At 48.1% G+C, this 24,919-nt stretch overlaps 1 protein-coding gene across 3 annotated transcripts in view; it reads right to left on the reverse strand.

The window, feature by feature from the left end:
- Nucleotides 1-24,919, reverse strand: part of PTPRG (protein tyrosine phosphatase receptor type G) — a 656,388-nt gene that overhangs the window by 110,652 nt on the left and 520,817 nt on the right. For all 3 annotated transcript variants that reach the window (XM_059663089.1, XM_059663088.1, XM_059663090.1), the window contains exons 7-8: nt 13,793-13,950; nt 3,034-3,226 (exon numbers count right to left, since the gene is read on the reverse strand). In XM_059663089.1, coding sequence (XP_059519072.1) covers nt 3,034-3,226; nt 13,793-13,950 — 351 coding nt within the window. The remainder of the gene's footprint in view (nt 1-3,033; nt 3,227-13,792; nt 13,951-24,919) is intronic.

A 24,919-nucleotide genomic window follows, 5' to 3' on the forward strand; every position in this document is an offset into this window, starting at 1 on the left:
CCGGGGTTTCTTCGTAGGGTGATGAAAATGTTCTGAAAGCAGACACAGAGTCGTGATGACTGTACAACTTTGTGAAAATACTAAAAATCAATGAAGTGCACACTTTAAAAGAATGAACTTTATGGTATGTAGATTAAATCTCAGTAAAGCTGTTATTAAAAATATAAAACAAATAGACTATTAGCAATAAAAAGCAGTAAGCTACGATACATGCATATACATCCTGGATAAATCTTAAGCTCCTCACACCAAGGGAAAGATGAAGCACATCGGCGGTGGCTGGAAGAGACCACAGGAGGAAGACCTGGCTGCACGTGGACATGACGATCTTTCTGGGGCGATAAAAATGGCTGTAAAACTATAAATTCACTAAAAATTATTGACTTGTACAATTGCAATCACTGAATTTTATGGTATGCAGATTATGCCTTAAAAAACAAAAGACACCCAAAGGCTGTAAAAACAGGAACTATATACACTGTGGGCACATACAATCCCTTTGGGGAACTGTCTGGCCACATGTAACCAAATCTGAACATGTATGTGTACGCTGAGGGCAGCCTTTACTCCTGGGTGCGTACCCTGCAGAGATGTGTCCATACGCTCATTACAAGATATGTTCAAGAATTTTCATAATCACCCATACACCCATGTCTCTTGAAAGAGGTCAACAATCCAGGTACAGTCACACAAGGAAATTCAGCGATAAGAAAGAACAAACTACAACTGCATGGGGCAGCACAGATGACTCTCCAAGCCAGGAGAGCACAAGGAGCAAGACGCAGAAAGGCCACCCTGCATGGCTGTTTCCATGAAACTGACCCGCAGGCAAGGCTAGCTCACGGCCATGGCCGCCCCTGGGCACAGTCCGTGACCAGGAACAGGAGACGCAGGTGCTCCTGGGAAGCTGGTGGTGTGAGCTTCGGGATCTGGGTGTTTGTGACTCAAGTGCATTCTGTTTGTGAAAACTCATCAAGCTGTCCATGTAGTATATGCGTGTTTTCCTGTGTGTTAACACTGACACTCTGTTTAAAAAAGATGTAGGGCCCTAGCCGGTTTGGCTCAGTGGATAGAGTGTTGGCCTGCAGACCAAAGGGTCTCGGGTTCGATTCCAGTCAAGGGTGCGTACAGCGGTTGCAGGCTCCTCCCTGCCCTGGGCCCTGGTTGGGGTTCCTGCAGGAGGCAACCAATCAATGTGTTTCTCTCACATTGATATTTCTTTCTGTCTTTCCCCCTCCCACTCTCTCTAAAAATCAATGGAAAAATATCCTTGGGAGAGGATTAAAAAAGAAGACATAGGCCTGCACCTACATCTCTCTCTCAAGATCACAAACATCTTCACATCCACACACCTTAGGAGTCAGCAGTGGGCACTGTGGTCACTGCCACAAGCCTGCGGAATGCAGAGCTGGCCCTGACATGGCAGGACGGGTCCTGGGCTCCGCGCGAACTCAGCGGAGGCTCTTGCCCGCTTCGACCATTTGGTGCCAGGGGAAACCACTGTCTCCACTTCCCTGGGTATGAAGGGCCTCGCATTCCTCTCTGCATGGCTGACGAACATCGCATCCTCAGCCCGTTTTTAAGGAAAGCACTTTGCAGCTGCCACATCCTCAGCAGCTCTGAGCTCCCCAATCCGGCGCTCCCTTGTGATATAAATTCCTCACCCCCCACACGTCCTGCACATTCACGTCTCACAAGACAGTCAGCCCCCACGAGCTATTTCTCAAGCCAGTTCCCGCGGGAGAAAGCGCTGGAGTTCAGTGGTTTTCTTTTATTTTTAGCTCGGTGAAAAAAAAAAAAAAATGAGCCCGCGTGCAGTTTTCTATGGCGGCCCAACTGAAGGTATTTTAAGGTCTGTGTGCTTCCTAGCCCTCCATTGTTCCAGGCTGACAAATGATGCCCTTGACAAGGTGTCCGCCCCATATTACTGGAATCTCCAGCGGTTCTTGACAGAACCTGGCCAGACTAGCTCCTCCTCCCCGTCCCCAAACAAAAGCAGACCAGAGGGAGAGGGTCACACTCTTAAACATCCTCGCCTCTTCTGTTAGCTCCTGTTCAGCTATGAGCCTGGAAATGGGCTTATTCTGACCATCCAAGGGCAGGTGAATGTGGTTATTTGTGGAGAGAATCTCAGTCCCCCTGTTCCCACAAAGGCCGTGTGCCAGCAGCCAGGCCCCTTTCATTGTGGGTGGGGGCACTCTTGCCAAACTTCTCCATGTAACTCCCCCCACTGAACTCCAGTGCTGATAGACGATACAAGCTCACCCTGCATCACCCAAGTTCAGTTTTGAAGAAGGAGAGCACTGGCTTGAGAGAGATCATAAAAACGCCTGTTCTTCCCCCCTCCCTTCCAGGCACCCGGGCTTCGATCAGCCTTAGTCCGCTAAGCGTTCCCCAAGCTCTGAGCCACAATTATGACAAATCACAGAGCTGGGAGGGTGGGCTGCCAGGGTAGAGTCGACTTTCTAGTTTCCTGGGAGAGAAACTCATGCTCATTTCACATTAAGAAAGTAGAAATGGAAAAGATTCGATGGCTGGAAATTATGAACTTAGGTTTATCAGACACGGACTTTAAACTGTTATGTGATAATTTCAAAGGCCAGGTGGTGCCTAGAGGGGCAGAGCTGCCTGGAGTCCTTGTCTGGGCTGCATGTTGTTAAGGACGCTGCAGACAGGGGCCCTGGGAGCAAGTCCAGGCCCTGAGACAAACTCCTGACCCCAACAGGAAAACAGTTAAGCAGTAAGACACCCCGAAGCTTTCTTTAGACATGAACTAACTAGTGCTGATGTCGCAAGGTACAGAATCCGAGAGAATGACTCGTATATTCCTCATCAACAGGGCAGTTTTGAACTTACCTAGTTAACTAGTTATTCCCACACCTGTTTCTCCTTAGCAACCACCCGCGTCCCTTCAGCAGAAGGGCATACGCTTAACACCAAGTCCCAGTTCTTGGCTGGTTTTGAACTCCTTTTCAATTGAAGTAATTTATGATCAGGAATCTCCCTGGGGCAAGGGCACTGATCCGAAGGTACCTTTAGAGGATTCCGTCCCCAGTGGGTTATCGAGGAAGTCTGTCATGTCATGGTTCCAGGCGTCGCGGACGGCGGACTTGGACACCACCCTGCCGTTCAGACCCTGCTGTGGCCGGAAGTTATTTCTCAGGTACTCCACTGACTTGACGTGGTCTTGCTGCTCCGTGGTGAAGATAGAATAGAAAGCCTCGAGCTGCACAGAGAACCAGCGAGGGGAGAAAAAAAGAACATCAGTTAGAAGAGCTCCGAGGTCCCAAGCGGGTGGGGGTGACAAGAACACAATAATGATCGGACGTGCCCCAGGCCGCGTCTGACACACCCCGCGGGACACAGGCCGCGTCTGACACAGGCCGCATCTGACACACCCCGCGGGACACAGGCTTTGGCTCGTCTGGCTGAGGCCTCTGTCCCACCAACTACCCAGGAAAACCCTTCATTGGAGGGTGTAGAGAACTCTCAGTCCATGTCTCAGAGTCCCATGTTTTCCACAGCTCTGGCCCCGGCCACAGCCTCCGATATTACAGGAACATTGAGTTTTGGTGAAACTGGGAGGCTCTGGAGCCAGACTGCTTGGGGGGGAATTCTAGCCCCATGGCTCCACCATGACGCTGAGAAAGATGCTCAACTTCTCTGAGCCTCAAAATTTCCTCAATAAAGTGGTGATAATCACAGCAGCATCCTCGCGATAGGGTTCAAGTCAACATTAAATGAGATCATCCATGTGCAGTGCCAGGTTCCTGGTACATAGGCCTCAATAAATATCAATGACCTAATTTGTCCTGAGCTTCTCCTTATATCCGGGGGATCCAGGGCATCCGAGTCGCTAAGTCACAAAGTTGCTAAATGCATGGCTTGCCAGTTAACTGCCCCCGCCCCAACCCCCCGAGGTCAGCCAGTCAGATAGTCAAACTTCCTACATCTCAAGTTTCCTCATCTGTAAAACAGACATAATACTAGTCTCTATCTTACCAGGTGATGGAAAAGATTAAAATCTACGTTCATCACCTAGCCCCCGGAGAGCCTCAGTGAAGATCCGCAGCTATGATTATTAGTAACATTATTAAGGGCCATTTCCCACAAGACTGCTCACCAAACTTCCATGGGAAAGCAGAGAAAAAAAACACTCCCAACTCCAGGATCCTATTTCTATGACGAAAAGCAGCCCCACTGGCCCTCGGCATTCCACTCATGGGAGCAGGTCGCAGGAAGGGCAGGGGCTGGCGGGCAGAGGTTAGTTCCCAACGGACCACAGAGCTATTCTTGTCACCAAAGAAATGGACCGTAGCCGAACATTGCCAGCCACCGAAAATCTAACTCCTGGATGTGGGGGAAGGAATGGAGTGAAGAAGAGAGAGACCGAATGAACTCTTCCTGGAACACCTGGCCCCTTGAACACGGGTCAGAACGCTGTCTGCTGGAGAGCCAGGTGTGATGGGTAGACGATGCCTCCCTGGCACTTAGAGTGGCTACCCTCGGCCTCGGGGCCAGGGGGTGGCTGCCACCAAGGCATAAACAAACAAGAGAATTACCGCCTCGGTTTCGGATGGTCATCCTGAAGCCTGGAACTAACCCCAGTGTTTCTCAAACGGCCTCGCAGAAGCCGGCCGAGAACAGCCTGCTTCCTTCTGAAACGCCCTCTCTTCGCATCAGAAAGTAATGAATACATAAGTGAAGTACAGAGTGATTTTAGCCAAGAATCATTCAAGTATATGGGTTCGCCTATCATCCCACCTTCCCTCCAATTCTGCAAATGTGAAGTGATAATAAACCGTGAAACCTCTCTGCTTTTTCATCAAAGTAATAGAACCAGACGGTCTCTCAACCAGCCTCCACGTAAAAGGAGCACATTATTCTCGAGTTACTCCAACTCTCTGCTATTCACACAGCGCCTCCTCTCACAGCTCCCAGCACTGCCGGGCAGAATGTGCCTCCCCTCCCCCATCCTTCCTTCAGATGTTCCTTCTGGAGGGAGAGAGGCAATCAAAGGTCAGATGGCTTACTCTGTCCAAATGTGACCCCCTCGGATGCAAGATGAGGGAGGTGCTGGAAAGCAAATCCCCAGGCACGGCACACCCACGTGGGGACGACCAAAACCCGGACTGAATGCGCCCGAAAATGAGAGGAGGTTTCAGATTTTCTTAGAGAAAATAGCTTCTTAAAATTACATGAAGGGAAGTAAAGGCCCTCTGGAAACAGTCTAGGGCCGTGGTCGGCAAACCGCGGCTCTCGAGCCACATGCGGCTCTTTGGCCCCTTGAGTGTGGCTCTTCCTAAGCCTTAGGAGCACCCTAATTAAGTTAATAACAATGTACCTACCTATATAGTTTAGGTTTAAAAAATCTGGCTCTCAAAAGAAACTTCAATCGTGGTACTGTTGATATTTGGCTCTGTTGACTAATGAGTTTGCCGACCACTGGTCTAGGGAAAGACTAACCAAAATGATTTAGGGGACGGAGAGTAAGTCCTGTGTGAAAGGTCAGAGGAAGTGGGACAGTGCAGCTGGCAGAACCGGCGAATAAGGAGGAATTTGATTAAAGGCCCTTGTACGTGGAAGATGCTGACCAGCTCTTCTCCGTGTCCAGAGAAGGCCGAATAAGAGGAAATTGGTTTAAATTACAGCCTTGGAGATGTGAGCTGAATAGAGGAAGGAATTCCTTAACTTTCAGAGTGTTTTTTAAAGAAAATAGACTGGGCGGCCATACATAGCACATTAGACCAGAGATTTTTCTGGAAAAGACAGCCATCTGCCCTGAAATAGTTTAATCTCCGAGATGCCAGGACAGGATGGCCTGCAAGATGCCTCAGCAATTCGATCTGAGGTTTGTTTCTCCTCTAGAATAGTTGCTTCTTCCACAAGACAGCATTTAGTTCTCCTAAAAAGTTTATTTCTGATGCCTCCGGAAAGAATTAGTCATATAACTACGAAAACAGGCAGGTTCTGAACTTAACACAAAAATGCTTAAATTGCTTCTTACAGCTTAATGGCGTGCTATGGCTTAAAAGCTCCGCCACTTCCTTGTCGTTAACAAAACTTGCCCTAAGATTTCGAAGGGAGGATGCGACGGTTCTCACAGAGTGAACCAATGACCTGAACGATATTATATTGTCAACTGGATCACACCTTCGCTTGGCAGTCACACAAAAGAGGAAAAGGAGGACTCTTAGCAGACTCAGCCACGGTCCTTCGCTAGGCTGGCAGCATTCAGGAAAACCCTGTCATTCCTGTACGTTGAGTGAAATTGCCAGTGGCCTCTCGCTGGTAACTGGCACGCCTGAGTAGGGACTGGAAACCCCCCCTGGTCCCTGGGTTGGCGAGGGGAGCCCCTATTTTCCACTTTGGCAGGGAAGCAGCAATCATCTGGGCCAGAAACCTGCTGAAACAGTGCCTCCCCCTGACCAGCTGTTTCGCTTTCTGAGGTTTCAGTTACTTGTGGTCAACTGCAGTCTGAAAATACTAAATAAAAAAATCCCAGAAGCAAACCATTTGTAAGTTTTAACTTGTGTATATTCCGAGTTGTGGGATGAAACCATGTGGTATCCTGCTGTCCTTCCCGGGCACGAGTCATCCCTTTGTCCGCGTCTCCACGCTGTAGGCCACATCTGCCCCTTAGTCACATAGTAGCGTCTCAGGTCCCCTGTCAGGGCACTGCAGTGCTTGTGTTCACGCCGCCCTGACTTTATTTAATAATGGCCCCAAGCACAGGAGGAGCGAGGCTGGCAACTCAGACATGCCCAAGAGAAGCCGGAAAGTGCATCCTTTATGTGGAAGGTTTGCATAGATAGAAAAAAACAACAAGATAGTGTATGTAGGGTTTGGTGCTATCCACGGTGTTAGGCACCCACCGTGGTCTTGGACCATACCCCCTGCAGAAAAGGGGCACCTGCTGTATGTCACTACACAGATGCTTCAGGTTTTCCCTGGTCCTTGTTACCCTTAGAAACATACTCACTCACTAAAGGTGAAAGTGACCACCACCTGGGCCTCCACTGCAGTTTTCGATTCCCAGGGATGCCATCTACAGAGACTGTACCGAGAGGGTGCCTACCGGGGTTGTGTAATACAGCAGCCCGCATAAGGCTGGGGCCACCGAGCAATCTATACAAAGCCCTGTTTCAAGTCTTCTAGACCTGGTCAGCAGCCACCCGACGGTCCTTTTAACATGCACAGGAGATCATATACCCGATCAGTGCTTCTCAACCACCTCCCATTCTCACGATGGGGCCCTAAGGATCTGGCCGGTGCCTCATCTCCCACTGCAAAACCCCTACTATGCTGCCTGGCTTCGAAACCCTGTTTGTAACCCCTACTTGCTAATGTGTGACCTTGTCCAAGTACGTAGCGTTTCCGAGCTTCAGTTCTCTTACCTGGATAACGGAGACAACATCACTACCTACCTCGTGGTTTTTGGCATAATTCCTGGCTCACAGTAGATACTAAATAACTATTATCATCACTGCGATTACTATTATTACTGCTTTATGGGAATGTGGTCATCACGACTGTACTCAAAGCTCCCGACAACCTAGTGCCATCTGCTTCTCTATCACACCCATCATGTGCCATGTACTTAGTTATGCACTTTACAAACGCTATTTGGTTCCTAACTTATTTTTAGCTTAAATAACATTAAAGTAACATTATTAATAGCATTATGACATCATTAACACTAGCATCTTATACTTACTGAGCGTTTATTACACACAAGGCATTGTGCTAAGTAAGAGGGTCATGTGCTCTCTCTTCTTTACTCCTCACAGACATCCCATAAGGTCAGAGGTACTAACGTATCATTATGACTCTCGACTGGTGAGGAAACTGGTCTTAGAGACATTAAATCACCTGCCCAAGGTCACCCAGGAACCAAGAGGTGACTCTTTTTCATGCTCTCAGCGGCTTCATGCCAAACACATTGTGGGCCCACAGCATTCCTCACAGGGTCACACTGTGGGGGAAACTGATGTGGTGATAAGAGACCCCCCCGCCGAACAATTCCCCTTAGCTAATCCCCAAATACCACTTCTGCAAGACACCGACGGACGGCCACATAACTGCCTGCACTGGGGCGCTCTGGGAAGACCAGCCTCCGGCCAGCACAGGAGGCCGGGCGTGTGACCAGGACGGCGGCACCAGGCAAAGATGCCACCCACCTCACCAAGCCTGCGTTTTATTCACTCATTCTTTGTCGGGCACAGCTAACAAACACACCTGAGTTTATCTTTACTTCACCGTAACGAATGAAGCCTTTATCATGGAGTAAAGCTAAATGAAAGTTTTTATTTCTATAACATTCAATGGACTTTTTAACTTTGGAAGTGACCATGTAAAACATCTCTTCCTTTTATCCCTGCTCGGGGAGCTGTAATTGCATTTTAACTGGTGCTGTTTCAAGAACAATTTTAACCTTGAATTGCAAATGTCTTAGCGGGAAGTGTATATAAATCATTTCAGCTTAGTTTTTATTATAAAAATATTACAGAGAATAATTAGTTTTTAATCTGTTGGTTCGAATGAAAGGAAAGCTGAAATGTATTCATGCCGCCGTGCGCAGCCAGGGCGCTGGTCCACGGGACGCGGGAGTGGACCATTGTGGCTGAAGGGGGACGTGAGGGAAAATCAGAGCGACATTCTGAGCCGTGGAGAGGCGATGCGCACGGTATTTTACAGAAGGGGTAGGCGATGGCAATGAAACAATGCCAGCGTCCACTATAAGCAGAAGAAGAACCCCCAGGACATGCCCCGGCAACTGAAATGTCACGCTCAGGGTCATAGAAACACTTTTTCACCATGCATTTGAGAGGTGACGGAGGCGGGGGGGGGGGTGCTGTTTTGTTGGCTCGTTACCAAACAAGTCATGATGGAATATTACATTCTCAATAGCCTGGAGCATCCAAAGGTTTACTCACTGAAACATGGCTGCCAAATAAAATCCAAGAATAGCCAGCTAACCCCGGGACCATCCCCCACTCCCACTGGACCCCATAGCTACAGACAGCTTTTCATGAAGGTGACTATAGAAATCCTTGCAGACAGGAAAGGATTGAACCATAATGAACAAAGAAAGCTATATGCTGTGGATTAATAATGACACCTTCAGCCACTACTTAAAAGAACCTTTATGTGCACGCACTGCCCATCACCGAGTGCTGGAATAGAAACATTCTGAAGGAAGCGATTTGCTGGTGATTATGGCTTTGAGATAAACACTAGAGCCTCACAGCCAGTAGCTACACGTGGCTATTCCCTCCGGAAGGGGCTAGCCCTACAGGTTGCAATAATAATAACTGGGGAAAAATGGGCTAAATAAAATACAGTGAAATGAATTTCACCTGTTTCTCTTTACATTTTATGGTGGTTACTAGAAAATTTTGAACGATGTTCATGGTTTTTGTCTTATTTATACTGACAGTGCTGCCCTAGAGCCTTGGTGAGCAGGTGGGAGCAGCAACAAGCCCCACCCAGTGTCTCCCGAGCCCCTGCTGCGGTGCCAGGGCCGGGCCAAGCGCTCCACACACATTCCACCACGGAAGCTCGGGAAAGACTCCAGCGTGGGCATTAGTATCACCCCCCTTTTACAGACGGAAACCGAGGCAGAGAGTCTGAAGACTGGCGCCAGGAGTGGGACCCCACCCAGTTTGGCTCCAGATGGTAAATGGTGTTAATTCAAAAGGGTTGCCCCATTGTTTAAGAAAGAGACAACACTGATACAAAAAAAAAAAAAAATCATGCAAATAAACCTTCCCTATCCACTCCAACTTATTATTAGGGGGGAAAAATCAAGCATCCAAAAGTAAACAAACTTGCCCAACTGGCTTGGCTCAGGGATTGAGCATTGATTTATGAACCAGGAGGTCATGGTTCCATTCCCGGTCTGGGAATATACCTGGGTTGTGGGCTCAATCCCTGGTGTGGAGTGTACAGGAGGCAGCTGATCAATGATTCTCTCTCATCATTGATGTTTCTTATGTCTCTCTCCCTTTCCTTTCCTCTCCGAGATTAGTAAAAATATACTTGAAGAAAACAACAACAAAAGTAAACAAACTGGACATATTTAGACATTTACTGCCTTTCTATAGTGTCCCCAAGAAGCACTAAGATAAAATGTGTGCTCAGGAAAATGACAGGCAGTTTCATATTTTAAACCACAGGAAGCAATCAGTCCTGGAAAGGGAAGGCCGGATGGTCTGCAAAGGCCTGAGCACCAGCATTTGAGAGCCTCTGTCCTAGAATAAAGCACATCCCCACCCACGTCCTGTCTGGTCAGGACACAGCTGGCACCTTCCCAATGCACCAGTCCTGCTCTCTGACCTCCGACACCAGGACTGAGTGTCACCATAGTGTCTGGGTGACAAAGCCACGGCACGGTTTCTGCTTATTAACAATGGATGTTTAATGAAGCCACACAAGCTACCCTGAGTGCTGGCTCCCGAAGCCCGCGTGTGATTTCATCGGCCACACCGTGTTCAGTTCTAGGTTGTCACACGAGGCGGAGTCAGGGTTCACTGGCTCCGAACCCGGTTTGAAGGTCCAAGTAGACTCACAAAGGAGAAAAAAATAAAGTAGTTGCTCCTATTTACTCTGGAAGATTTCAAAGAAACCCACATCCTACCAGCCAACAGTCCGCGCCAACCACAACACTTCATGGTGAACATGCTCTCATCCTGGCTGCTTCAGGCACGCAGCGTGTGAGAGAGGAGCGGAGACAGCGAGAGGGATGAAGGATTGGGGACGCCCCCTTTCCGACAGACGCAGACATGGAATTGTCTGCTTGGCTCCTCCAAGTTGGCCAGCTGCCCTTCTGAAATGAACATGTTGTGCTAACTTCAGAAAGAATGTTGGCAGGGCCGGGAGGTCTGCCGCGCCACCGCTGGGACGGCGAATGCCTTCCTTCCCAGGGCGGACACGCTGTGACCTCACGCAGCGGGCCGGCAGGGACCCAGCGTGGCCACACAGACACGAGCTGTTTCCTCCCTGGGAGACAGACAGGGATCTACGAAGCTGTGCCTTATCAAGGCAAGTCTTATCTGAAGATGGTTTATAGTAAAGACACAGGGAGCTGATATGATTCATTTATTTCTTCACCATTTTCTTGAAACAATAATTAATAGCTACAGAGCAGTCATCAATTGAAAGTCAGAGAGGAAAACTCTGTCCTCATGTCTTCTCTTTGAGTGTGTGGGTGGCAGGGAGTTTGAGGGTAAACCAGTCTTAACAAAGAAGAAGGCCCAGTCACCAAATATCAAAATGCTTCTAAGTGACACATACTTGGCAAGACACAAGCCTAAAACTGGAGACCGCAGTAAAACCCAGCATGCGTCCTCTGGCTCCCCACCCTGACAACCGCCGCTCTCTGCCTCTGCCCCTCACAGGGCCAGGCTTGGCTTTCTTAACCTCCTTATCCCAAGCCTTTATATCTTTGAAGACAAAGCATTTACCTTAATCCACAAAGCTCCTCCCCCAACCCTGAGGATGCAAACATGTGGACTGGAATTTTATTTTGATCAAACGATGCTGGCTTCACCAGTAGGAAGGAAATTCACTTCATAGTTCCTTATCTCCTGGAGGCTGGCAGGTCCTCCTGTTCGGAAACCAAATTGCTAGTCCTTCTTTCCTGTAGTGTGCTTTTATTCATTTTAGATAGAGAGAAGCATCGACCGGCCGCCGCCAGTACGTACCCTGACCTGGGACGGAACCCACAACCTGGGCATGTGCCCTGACCAGGAATTGGATCGGCGACCTTTCGGTGCATGGGATGATGCTCAACCAGCTGAGCCACAATGGCCAAGGCACTAGTCCTTCTTTTTTGATAAGAGCAGAATTAAAAGAAAAAACTCTGACAGTCAAATGTCTGCCAACAGCAGTGAGGCCAATACATCTGCTTGGCCTGGGCCCACGCCACCTAACTCCTTAGTGAGATGTGGTGTCGCTCCTGCACAAACTGCTCCTTTTACCCCCAGGGGCAACCCTCATGTCTAGGAAGTGACTGCTGACTTATTCACATCGGCACATGACCCAAGACCTGCCAACTCGTTGGTCGGCCAATGTCTACTGGACCTATCTTCCTGCATACTATCTGACTAAGATCCAGATTGTTGTCAGCTGGTAACTACCTCTTGAGTTGAAAGGTCAACAGGTATTACACTAACCGTATTGGGAAAGGAAAAAAAACAAAAAACACCTGGGAGAGAAGGAACCAGAATTTTGCAAAAGTACCAAATCACAAAGCCATAAGCAGAAACTCCAAGATGTAAGAGCCTGCGTGGCCCCTGTGAGAGTGAAGCATGAACCTCACTTGCTAGTTGTATTCCTGGTCAGGATGGCTTCAGGATCCCCCCACCATTGTTTCCTGAAAATACTCCCTCCACATGAGCTACCCCTGAAAGGGGTTTCTGTTTCTTATTCCAAAAGAGACCTGACCAGCACACCATCCACCAACTACCCCTACTCCCTATTCCATCCTCTGCTCTTGGAAAATCTTTGGGCTCCTTTCCAGGCCAGTCAGGTTCATAACCTTGCCGCCGGTGTCTTCGGTTATATTACTGATATTATCACATCATTCCCAAACCTCGCATTTCCCTGTGCTACATCCCTACCCTGGCTGTCAGGCTCTGGGGAGGCGTTTCTAGAACGGCCAGATAGGAACCTCCCGTTTTTAGACATTGCTGGTTAATGGCTCAAATGCCTTTCTTACACATCCTTCCCATTGTTCCTGGCTCTATTTTCTGGAATTATGGAGAAGAAATCTATGCTTCTGCTACCTCAGTGTAGGCTGCATTCTTTGGTGACTAAGATAATCCCTCTGAGAGCTTTCTCCATTCATCTTTTATTCCTAATGAGGTAACTTCAAGACCCCTGGAGGCTCCTCTTCCTCTGACATTGCCCCCAACCCCATGTCCATTTCAGCAATTCCTGCCCACAGTTATCAGCAGCCTAAATTCAGCTTCCTATGGACACTGCCCAGGCCACACTCAGAGATAAGCAGTTCAGTGTCGAGGTTAGCAGCATGGGTTTTGAAATCAGACAAAGCCAGGCTTGGTTTCTGGCTTCAACATTCATGAACCATGAATACTGGGGCAAGTTACCCGTCTTTCCACACCTCAATGGCCTTATGTGTCCAATCTTAGTGTCAAACCCATCTTTCAACATTGTTTTGCAATTAGATGGAACATATATAATGTGTGTAGTGGTGTGATTGGCACACAGAGAACTCCATCAAGGGTGTTTTCCTTTTCTTTCTTCATGTATACAAATCTCTCCCTTTTCTGAATGTTGGGTAGGGTGAGTGGTTCTGAGCATGACCTTTGGGATTAGACACCATGGCTTGGTAATTGGCGTGTGACCTTGGGCAAGTAACTGCACTTCTGTGTCTCTCCTCTGTGAAGTGGGGACCAACAGTAGCTACCCCATGACACTGTTGTTCATGAGAATGAAATGTGTTACCACATGTCAGGGGCATAGACGAGTTCCTGGCACAAGATCCCACCACCACCGAGGAGAGCTGTTAGCTGCTTGAGGTCAAAATACCATCCGATTTCATGCCTGCACGTCTCTCTAGCTAGTTAATTTACAGCTCAAAAACCATGTTTTATATTTTACAATTCTTAGTTTCAAAAACATGTTTGTTGGAAAGAATGAATCAGCGAGGATCAGAAGATCCAAAAAATTAAAAAAAAACAAATCCTATGTAGCAACGTCAGATAGTTAAGACAACACAGAACAAGCAAACAAACACAGAAGCCCCCTGGGGAGGCCGGATGTCTACCTGGTGGTAAGAGATGGGGACGGGCTTCCGGAAGACTATCCACTCCACGATTTCGCTACACGGAGGGGTGGTCAGAGAACCCGTGTACCGGTAATAGCTGCCCAGGGATGCAGGCAGGAGGTCCCGGAGGACGAAAGGATCCAGGAAGGTCTCCTTCTCTGTTTTGGGGAAGAGGCAAAAGAAAAGACAACGGTAAGTCGTAGCGTGCTGCAGACCCACAGGCAGACCCCTGCATGCTGGCGCCACATCACAAGCTTGTCTGCTCACCGCCCGGGAGGCACAGCACTGGTGGTGGGAAAGCCCTGGACACACAGCAGTGGGTCCCGGGGCGTGTCCTCAGGGCTGCACTGCGTCTCATGAAAACAGGCTCCATGATGACCAATGCTCCCCAGGAAATGGACACAACACCAGCACAGTGAAGTCTCTGAGCGGCCCCGAGAGAAGCAACAGGCTTGACTCTGTTTAACCCAAACCCTCACAATCTCATCTCACCAGAGAGCCCTTCTCTATACAATACTTTAGGACGAATAACCAGAGGGGCAAATGTCGGGGCCCCCATGAGAGAACCGGGGGGAGAAAGAACTGTGAGTCAGGGTGCAGCTCCAGAGTCGGGTACATCACTTTGCTCTCACCCCGGGCCTGGGGAGATGGAAGTGAAACCTAACCTAGGAACGACCCAGAACTTACAAAGTGGTGGCCCTGGCAGGAGGCTTCTTTCTTGTACAAAAGTGGAGGGGAAGGGTCTTCACTGGCATAAGAAGAAATGACCTATTTCAGCTGGGACCCAACAATGATCTCTCACAGTCACTCTGTGAGGAAACAGGCACAGAAGGGGTGAGTACCTCCCCAAGGTCACAGAGCTTCTAGGGGGCAAAGCTGGGGTCAGAGCAGAAGCAGGGGGGACCCCGGAGCTTGCACGGTCTGACTCAGCCAAAGGAGTTGAAGTGAGCTAGGTCTGTGTTGAAGGGCGGGGGCGGGAGAGGAGGAGAAGAGCATCTTAGGCCTTGGAACAGCATGTGTGAAGGTCCTGAGGCAGGAAGGAACAGTGCAACATGGGTGAGGGCTCGGTGTTGTAACTCTCCCAATCAGGCTCCCCGATCATCCAGCTTCTTTCACAAACCAGAGAAAGTTCTAGTCTCTACCTGGGGCTGCAAAGGTCTAGCCCTGACCTGAGTTTAAGTCTGGGGTGTCTTCCTCATCCCTTTTAGGCTGCTGCACCTGCGAATGCCTTGCCTTAACTCCATACTGGCCTCCACCCTCCCTGGACCCCAGCACATTCCTGGGGGACTTCAGGGACCCAGATTACTTCATGGACACCCCTGTGCCTACAGGAACATTCATCCCAAGCCTCAGGCCTCCTCCCTCTCCTTTCTTACGGAACAAATAGTGCAGGTTTTGGGGGAAATGTGTATCCCTAAACTCAAGAGGCCTAGGTAACTGGGAATGATACAAAACCTTCAATAGAAACAGACTACATTAGAATAATTAAAATTGCATTTCCTCTTAGTAGAACACAACATTTACTAAATGCCAGGCTCTAGTCTGAGTTTTTATTTATTTATTTATTTTATTTTTTTTAAAATATGTATTTTATTGATTTTTTACAGAGAGGAAAGGAGAGGGGATAGAGAGTTAGAAACATCAATGAGAGAGAAACATTGATCAGCTGCCTCTTGCACACCTCCTACTGGGGATATGCCTGAAACCAAGGTACATGCCCTTGGCCGGAATCGAACCTGGGACCTTTCAGTCCACAGGCTGACGCTCTATCCACTGAGCCAAACCAGTTAGGGCTCTAGTCTGAGTTTTTATATGTTGAGCACATTTAAACAGCACTTCCTGTATGTGCCAGGCACAGGTCTGAGTATAAAGACTAATTTATGTAATACTTAAAACAGCCCTGTGAAGTGGGTCCTATTATTTATCACTAACGATTTACACCGCTGGAATGCAAAACCAGGTAGTTCAGAATCCAGGCTTCCATTCTTATTCTTCTAAAAAGATTTTTAATTTATTTTTAGAGAGAGAGGAAGGGAACATCTATGGGCTAACTCCTGCACGCCCCCTACTGGGGATTAAGCCCTCAGCCCTGGCACATGCCCTGACCAGGAATCAAACCCGCAACTTTTCAGTGCACGGAATGGTGCCCATCGCACTGAGCCACACCACCGGGCAGGCTTCCATTCTAATGAACCATCACTGCACTCTCGCTTCACAACCCTGTAAAATACACACTTTTAATACGACCATTTCACACCGTGGAAACGAGGCACCGAGAGGTTTAATAACTACAGCCAAGGCCACCGGGGAACAGCGAAGGAGCTGCAGTTATCCATGAGGCTCAGAAACCTTGGCTTGGTTCTGACATGGGTTTTTCAATTCGCTTCTCTGAAGGAAATATTAAATATTAACCATCAAGGCAAAAGTCCTCAAATTACAGGGCTCCATAATCAAAACGACAAAAGCGGTTTCTGTTCGACAAAAGGCCGGACACAATGGGATTGTCCCTGTGCCCACTGGCAAGTCTGGGCTTTAATTTAAACCTGGTTCCCCCCGCCTAATGATGGGGATCCCTGCAAGTGCGCTTGGCTGGGACTGCCGGCCTAAGAGCAGGAAATATGTTGGCATCTGCTTGTACTGCTGGGCTGTGGAAGCAACGGAGGGTGCGTAGGGCTTGACATTGAGGCCAGAAAATCACCACCTTCATTTCTCCCTCATATTGAAGGTGCACTTGGCTTTGCAGCACAGCACACCACCTGCCTCAGGATCAAGGGTTGGGGACGGAAGGAGCAGAACATCTTTAGTTTTCCCAGGGGTCTGACCCTACCTAAGGGCTGCAGTTAAGAACGCCGCAGGCAGGCGGGGAGTGAGCAGAAATCCCGGCAACCCACACCGAGCCAAAGCCCGTGAAGCACCCATAGGAGGAAAAGGCCGGGCTTTAAAGAACATAAAAGCTACAGCAGAAAGGCCTGTGCTGCCAGCCTCAGGGGCTAGATTTCAAAGGGAACTCTGTCCCCGTATGGGCCCGTGACTTCAACAGGGACACTTGGAAACTGCGGCCGTGACCACTGCTACGGATGCGAGGGCTTCTCTGTCCTTGACCGACAAGGGCAGGTGCTGGCTTTACTGGTTAGAAGGTGGATCAGATGGGCAGGCGGGCAGACCTGGCGAAGGGGCACAGAGAGGTGGCTTTGTTCCTGTTCGTTCCACTACCGTCTACCACTCGGATCTCAGATCTCTGAGACCCGGAAGATCCCCAGTTCAGTGGCTTCAGGAGCGTAAGAGCCCCTTTTTTCAAACAAAAGCCACGCAGGAGCTGGGCACCTCCGACGGCTGAATGTGCAGCCACCCAGGCTGACGCTGAGCTGGGAGCCCAGGATACTGAAAAGCACCACTTTGGTCTAATTCTTATATTTTACTGCTAGGAAAGTGGAAGACCAGGGTGAAGTAATGGAGCCCAAGTAAAAACTGGGGGAGAATACAGACACTCGGACGGGATTCTTTCTTCAGGGAAACCCCTTAGAATCTGGAGCACTGAGCCTGGGAGCAGGAAAAGCCACTGAGTGCTGAAAACCGCAATCACACCACTGCCCTCCTTGGCCCTTCACTCCATCCCTACAGGGGCTGGACAAGGGAGCGGATTCTCAGTCCGAGGGTTCAAATCCCGACTCTCCTACGTGGGAGCTGCGCGATCTCAGTTACCAAACCTTCCCGGCTGTCGTGAGAATTAAATAAATCATTACAAGAAAGGGGTTCAGGAAGACGTGAAACATAGTAAACATGTCGTAAACAATTAATATCATTATTTTAATTATTACTTGTATTATTATTATTCCTCTAAACTACCGAAGCCTCACCACGTACATCTTACATAACCGTAACCATGTATTTCCTTTAAGTGTTTGAGCACATGTCTTGCTTTTTTAAATATTGGATTACTAGAGCCGTAAAGGCACATCCCACCTGCCACATTCTTCACCCACCTGAGGAGTACAGGGTAGAATTTTCGCGTTCTCTTTGCCAAAGCTCTAGCATAATTTTGGAACCAGCTGTGTGACTTCAGGGACAGATCTTAACCTCGCTGGTAGTTCCCTCATCTGTAAAATGGGGACGCTGAGGGCATTGACTGCTCAGGGCGGCTGTGACAACGGAGCACGCTAACAAATGCGAGAGGCTTGGCACAGGGCCCTGTGCACCCTGACTTATCAAGGCCAGCAATGGCGGCGAGCAGGCCGGCTCACCCTGTGTCTGACCCCAGGCATTAGCAAATGTTTTCTGTGAAGTGCCAGGTAATAAGTACTTTAAGTTTTGCAGGCCAAGGGGGTACTTATGTAACAAACATTTCCGCAACCTTATTAACATTATTCAAAATGCTAATAATCACTGAGGACAATTTTTAAAATATGGGTCTTCTGTAACAAAAATGGAATTCTTTTGGCGAGAAATGCCATTTCATTTAATTAGGGTTCAAACATAAGAACCATCCTGAGTTTAGGGCCATATAAAAACAGGCAGCAGAACTGATTGGCCCCCAGAGCACAGTTTACACTTATTATTATTATTATTATTATTATCCTCTCCCAAGGGTATGTTCACTGATAAGAAAGAGAAGGAGAGAGAGAGAGAGAGAGAGAGAGAGAGAGAGAGAGAGAGAGAGAGAGAGAGAGAAACATAGATTGACTGGCCCACTCCCCACCCCAACCAGGGATTGAACCCGAAACCCTGTGGTGCATGAGACGACACGTCAACTAACTGAGCCACCCGTCCCCTGTTTTAGGGCTGAGGGTAAATGTTAGGAAGCCACCTAGATAGTCATAACTAGAACATGTTCAGGTGCCTCCACCACTAATGATCATTTCTTTTGTGAACAGACATTAAAGAATTAAATCTTGAGTTGGTTTCTTTGCCCCTTGAGATTTAAAGTTCAAATTTAACATCAATTTTTACTGATCTGCCTCAAAATGCCATTTCCTGCTCAGTCCCACAGATGGCGTCCGCTGACAAATGGGGTACTCACGATGCTTCATACTCAGTCAGAAATAGTGTTAGACATGGTGGCCTGCATTTCCGGCGCTGTCCACAAACTCACCTAAGCCACAAGGCGCTCGCTCAACGGCTGGACCCCAAACTGAGAGTCCCTGATACACAGCTTGTGGGAAGGAGGAATGCACCTTCCCCCTAAGAACTCAAGAAAGTCGTAATACATGTAGATATTGTAAAACGGAGGGAAGTGCTAGAACCAGGCCCCCAGATTTGAATCCTACCTTGTTTACTTGAAGGTCTGACCTCAGACAAGTCATTGCACCTCCCTGTAACTGAACCCTCCTCTGTAAACTGGGATTCTCATATTATCGACCTCCTAAGGAGATTCTGAATAGTGAATGAATTAACACTAGTTCCAGGCTTAGGCACACATAGAAGTGCTTGTTAAAGGAATCTCACTATAAAAGGCCAGTTTGACTTCAAACCCATCCTGATCAGAGCCTTCTGCCTCCAACTTCTATCCTAATTAGTAATTTGAAGTCAAAACATTCCTATCCCAGCCACTTAACTAGTTGAGAAAAATATCTGAAACGCTCTACTTACACTACACTCATTCCACGAGATCATGATGAGCAGGTGCTGTGCGTACTAGATGAAAGAACTGAAGAGAAGTGCACCTCATGGCCCCCTCTCAAGGATCCCAGTGCCATGTGCAGACAATATTATATTTTAATAATTAATTGTTCATCAAAGAGAAAGATGAGGAACAGGGATGCTAAATTCAAAGTTATTCAAATTGCAAAAATGAATAATGTATGACTTTTATATTAAATACACACTGTATTAAGGAGTCTACATTTCACCCAACTCTGTCTTTCGCTTTTAAGCATTCTGAGTGACAATATGAATAATCAGTTAGGGGAGGTTTATTTAGAACAAGAAATAGCTATTTGAATGCAAACGGAGTCTATCCGACGATGATTAAATTTTTCTTATCAATTAGGAAATTTTGTATGAGGGCTTTCAAGCCATGGTCAGCCATTAAGCCCGGCGTGGCCCAGTTATCCTGGAAGCTTCCTTTCAACATTCAATTATAACTGGCTCAATTCTGTTCAATTTCTTATTTCTGATAGCAGTGCCAGGAGGCAATCTTTAATTAAAGAAAATTTGAAAGATTCAAACATGCATAATTGGATTAAAAATGTGATCATTAAAACATTAGATGATAATCATCTGATTGATTGCATTTTGCAGTGTGTTAATAACCTAATATTTTCAATGCTTTAGTTATATAGGAAAAGAAAACCCTTTATAAGATATGATGAACAATCAACATATAGACAAGACTATGCAGCAGTAACTAAGAATTATGGAATTACTCTGAAAACGTACACACACACACACACACACACACACACGCACATGCACACACACGCACACACCAATGAACAAAGTATTACACCGGAAGGTGTATGGTCAGAATGTGCTGGTCTTTAGAGAAAAACACCAAAAACAAGGAATCAACCAGTTTTAGTGACGTGTATAAGCTAAACTAACAATAGAAAGCCCCAGCTTCCTATCAGCCCAAGATTGTTTAGTGCCTCAGGATTCCCCAAAACGTTTTATAAGAAAAAACTGTCAATTTCTCTTTAAACACTTAAAATCACTGGGTAGGACTGGCCTGCTACAGAGTCACCTAGTGACAAAATCCATGTTATCCCAGAACAGTTCCGTTCCTTGCCTCTCTCTGGGGCCATAACTGGCATATGTACAGTCTTGTAGCTTCCTTCTGATGCTCAGTCAATGACTTAATTCACAGAGGGGAAACCGAGGCACGCAACAGGCAAGTGACCTTGACAATGATTAGGAAGTTATGTCAATGCGAGAGGGCATTTTGGAGTCCAGTAACACTGGGCTCCAATCGTCGCTCTGCGGCATGAGCAGGGACAAATGCACCCATCTCTCTGAACCTCAGTTCCCCCATCTTTCCCACGGGATTAGAAACTCTTCTCTCACTGTGCTGCTGTGGACTGAATAAGACTGCACATGCAGCCCCTCCCGGCCTGCCAGGCACCCAGCCGGGCCAGGGGTGAACCGCGAGGCCTCCTGCTTCTTCCTTTCTCCCGCTTTCTGGTTCCGTATCCACTACCCTTTTTCTCCTGACCTTCACCGAACCTCGTCATCTTTCTCACCATTGTCTCCACCATGTCATTTTATTTTTCTATGACCCAACTGAGTCAAACAGCACACATCCTATTTCAATAGCCACGTGTTGATGGAGGCAGAACTCGGAACTCCAACGTCATTTCCTGCTGCCACACGGCCTCTCTGCTCAGGTCAACCAGTGACAGTAGCGATGCTGGTGGTGGTGGGAGGGCTGACCTGCCCAGGCACAAGTATATACAGTGAGTCACTGGCTCCTCAGAACAAACCAATAAGGTTGGTATTATCATTATTATTACCTCATTATACAGTTGAGAAAACGGAGCCACAAAGAGCAGGTTGTACAACTAGCGAAGAGCAGAACTGACATTCAAACCCAGAGTCTGTGCTCTTGGCCGCTACACAACAGGCCTCCTACACCACGGGGTTCGCAGGCAGCGGGTCAGAGCATCACGCGGCAGCCTCGAGGGCTTCGGCAAGCACTCCTGCGAAGGTAACTGGGGGCATATTTTTATACTCTCTTTGCTCTCCACATCCCATCGAAACGTCCAGGAAAAGCACATTTCCCTGGGCTCTTGTAACTTGGTTCAAAGACAAAATATTGACAGAGAAGGCTGGTCAAATGAGAACCAGCCTCAAATTCAAACGTAGCCCCAGAGGAATCACCTTTGAAGTATTTTTCTGTCTTAACACTATTGTTAGCAGCACTATTAATGATAGAACAGAAGCCTCCCAGCATCCCATTTCCTGGCTGTGGCTAAGAAAAGAAATGGAAATACCTAACAGCTATGGTGGAGGTTTGGACACACCAAAACCCAGGAAACTGGAAATGGCCTGAGTGCGCCTGTTTCTAGAAGATTCTGAGATCAAAAGTGTCCAGATAAGCATCTGCCCTTCCTGGATCCATAACAGACATGAGCCAATTAGTCAAGACCACGGAGCTCCTATTTTTAGCACACTTCAGGAAAGTTCCATATAATTAAATGAGGCAAACATAAACTTCACACGGGAAACTCTCACGTGTTAAGATGTTCAAAACTACCAGTGGGCTGTAGATAATGCAGCATGACCTTTCCTACCCAAAAGGGAGACAGTAATTGGAATGATTTCTCTCTTTAAGGTAAACACTAAAATAGAACCCTCCTGAATTCAGTTGAAATACATTATGATCACTTGGTGATTTGGGCAAAATCAAGTCCATCTCTGTAAAGTCTACCATATGGTAAGGGGGGACCTGAGAGGGTGTTCACACTGTCCCGGCATTAACAATCCACTGTGGGAAGACAATAGTGACAGTTAAGCTACTATAATAGCTTCTATACAGACAAGACAGGTGGACAAACATTTTGTGTAGAGTCAGAGAGTAACCCGCTGGTGTGGCTCAGTGGTTCAGCACTGGCCCCTGAACCAGGAGGTCACCAGCTCGATTCCCAGTCAGGGCACAGGCCCAGGTTGCTGGCTCAACGCCCTCAGTAGAAGGCATAGAGGAGGCAGCTGATCAATATTTCTCTCTCATCAATGCTTCTATCTCTCTCCCTCTCCCTTCTTCTCTCTCTAAAAAATCAATAAAAACATTTAAAAAAAACCCCAAAAAACCTTTATCATAAAAAAAGAGTGGGAGAGTAAATACTTAAGGCTTTGCAGGCCAGATAGTGTCAGAGTACTTTCGCAAGCACTCTGCCCTTGTAGCGTGAAAGCAGTCATAGACATATGTAAATAAATGAGTGTGGTTGAGTTCCAATAAAACTTTATTGACCACAACAGACTGCAGGCCAGACTTGGCCAGCAGGTTGTGCTTGCTGACCTGTGATTTGGAGGACAGTGAACACATGCCAAGCCCCTCCCTGTAGGTACTTTCCTTGTCCTATTCATTCAGCATGAACACACTCGAGGCAGGTACTTTCGTTATCCCCAAGGTGGGACCTCGGGGACAGAGAGGTGCAGCCATTTGTACAGGATCACACAGCTCCCTAGCTGGCGAGCCCGAAGTCAAACCCCAGGCAGCCTGTTCCAGATTCCTTGTTTAGTGGTGTTAACAAATTCCATTTCCTTACGAGTACTCCATAATGCAGGCTTTTTATAAAAACTCATCCCAAAGTCCCACCTGCTTATTCATGCGCACACAAGATGACTCTGCAGGCAAATAATATTAGTCTTTTTGACCTTTAGCACCAAGAATAGCAAGCCCCCCCCCCCAATTCCTCATGAGATTAAAATTTTCCCACAGGGAGGGGGCATCTCGTTCACAGCTTCCCCTCAACACCCTGACCAGCACTTACTAGGCACGGATGGACGGGAGGATGAACAGAAGCCGTGATTAAAGGGGCCTAAAGTTCACATGCGCAAAACAGGCCAGAACCGCTCAAACCCCTACCTCACCTCTGCCCCCTCTTCTTACTGCCAGTCTGTGCAGAGGCAGACCCCTATTTCTGCCCAGTGGTTTATTTTTCCCCCAGAAGCCCCTAATTCTAGGATTTGTCCTCTTCTCCCAAAGTCCAGATAAGATATTTTTTAGAAACTTGAGCCATTTAGCCTCAGACAGAAAGTTTATGCCAAGATGTTCGAGCCCAGGGACAATGCCACTGGTGCTGGAGTGAGGACAGACCAGGGTCTACGTATTTCTTCACTCGCCCGTCAACAGTCTAGAGGACGAGCCTCAATCGAGACCGAAAAATGCAGTGACTGGCAGGGAACAGAGGCGGTGGTGTGGGAGTCGTGAGGGCCGGTCTGACATCACGAGGACTCTGGTTCAAGCCCCGAGCGGCGGCCTGCTTTCCTGGTTCTGTATTGGGGGCATGGCAGCAGCTCAGAGGGCGGCAGGAGGACTCTGGTGCTTTCCGGGCTAACTAGACCCTCACTCAGCAGAGCCAGCCACCAGCACAGCAGCAGCGAGAGGCCTTTGCTTTCAGTCCCGTCACCCAACATCCCACCCCCGTGGTTTCTGACTTCCTTTTTCTAAGTTCTGAAAGGAGGTATTGGCTCCCCAGTTCATCTCTTAACGATACAATCCCGAGGCAGCTGCAGGTCCTTCTATGGCCTGCAATCAAGCTGTAGAGAGAACAGCCTGCCAAGGCTGCTTATGGTGAATCGTTCATTAAGAAGTCCTGTCACTCCCCTCTGCTTGTCGGTGGGCCACTCGGTACTTGACTGTCCCAGAGGAAAGCCTTGTCTGACTCTCCTACTCTGTAAGGCTAATCCTAATACTCACTGTCGTCTTCGACTGTGAAATTCAACACACGTGCCGAAAGCTGCACAAAACAAATGCACTGGTTACAAGTAACCAAGTGAGCCCCGGTGTGACCTCCACTCAGAACAGGGGGAGCTCTGGTCCCCTCCCTGAGCCAGTCCAGACCCTCAACTCTTCCTCATTCCACCCCAAGAAGTAGCCACTGGCCTCTTTTTAAATTCTCAGTGCTTTGCATTTCTTTTAGTTTTACACCTACAGGTGCACCCCTAAACCACACAGGAGCGGGTTTCTCACTTTCTGAACCTCAGGTTGAGGGACACGCCATGTGGTCTTCAGACTCCCCTTCGCTTTGTGGCTCTCGGAGGTGCCCAGGCGGTGGAGAGGCAGATTCTCGCCCTTTCCATCCATCGGTGAAACGTTCTGTCGTAAGATGGCACTGTGCTGTATCAAACCACAGCCACGTGGGGCGTCTCCAGGTTTGGGCAGTTAGGCAACACCATGCCACAGACACCTTTGTACACTTCCCCTGGCACGCTCCTGTCGGGGTTTCTCTAGGGCAGCGGTCACCAACCTGTGGTCTGAAAGGTGCCCAACTGCTGCTCTAGGGGACACACATGGGAGGGGCACTGCTCAATGAAGTTCCCACACTGTTTCCAGCAAGTACAATGGGGCCTTGACTTACGAGTGTCCGGACTAAGGAGTTCTTCAAGATATGAGCTGTCTCTCGGCCGATTTTTTGCTTTGAGTTGCGAGCTAAAATTCGGGTTACGAGCCAGCTTCAGATACCCCACCGC

The sequence above is a fragment of the Myotis daubentonii genome, chromosome 14 (assembly GCF_963259705.1).
Source record: "Myotis daubentonii chromosome 14, mMyoDau2.1, whole genome shotgun sequence".
Classification (NCBI taxonomy): Eukaryota; Metazoa; Chordata; class Mammalia; order Chiroptera; family Vespertilionidae; genus Myotis; species Myotis daubentonii.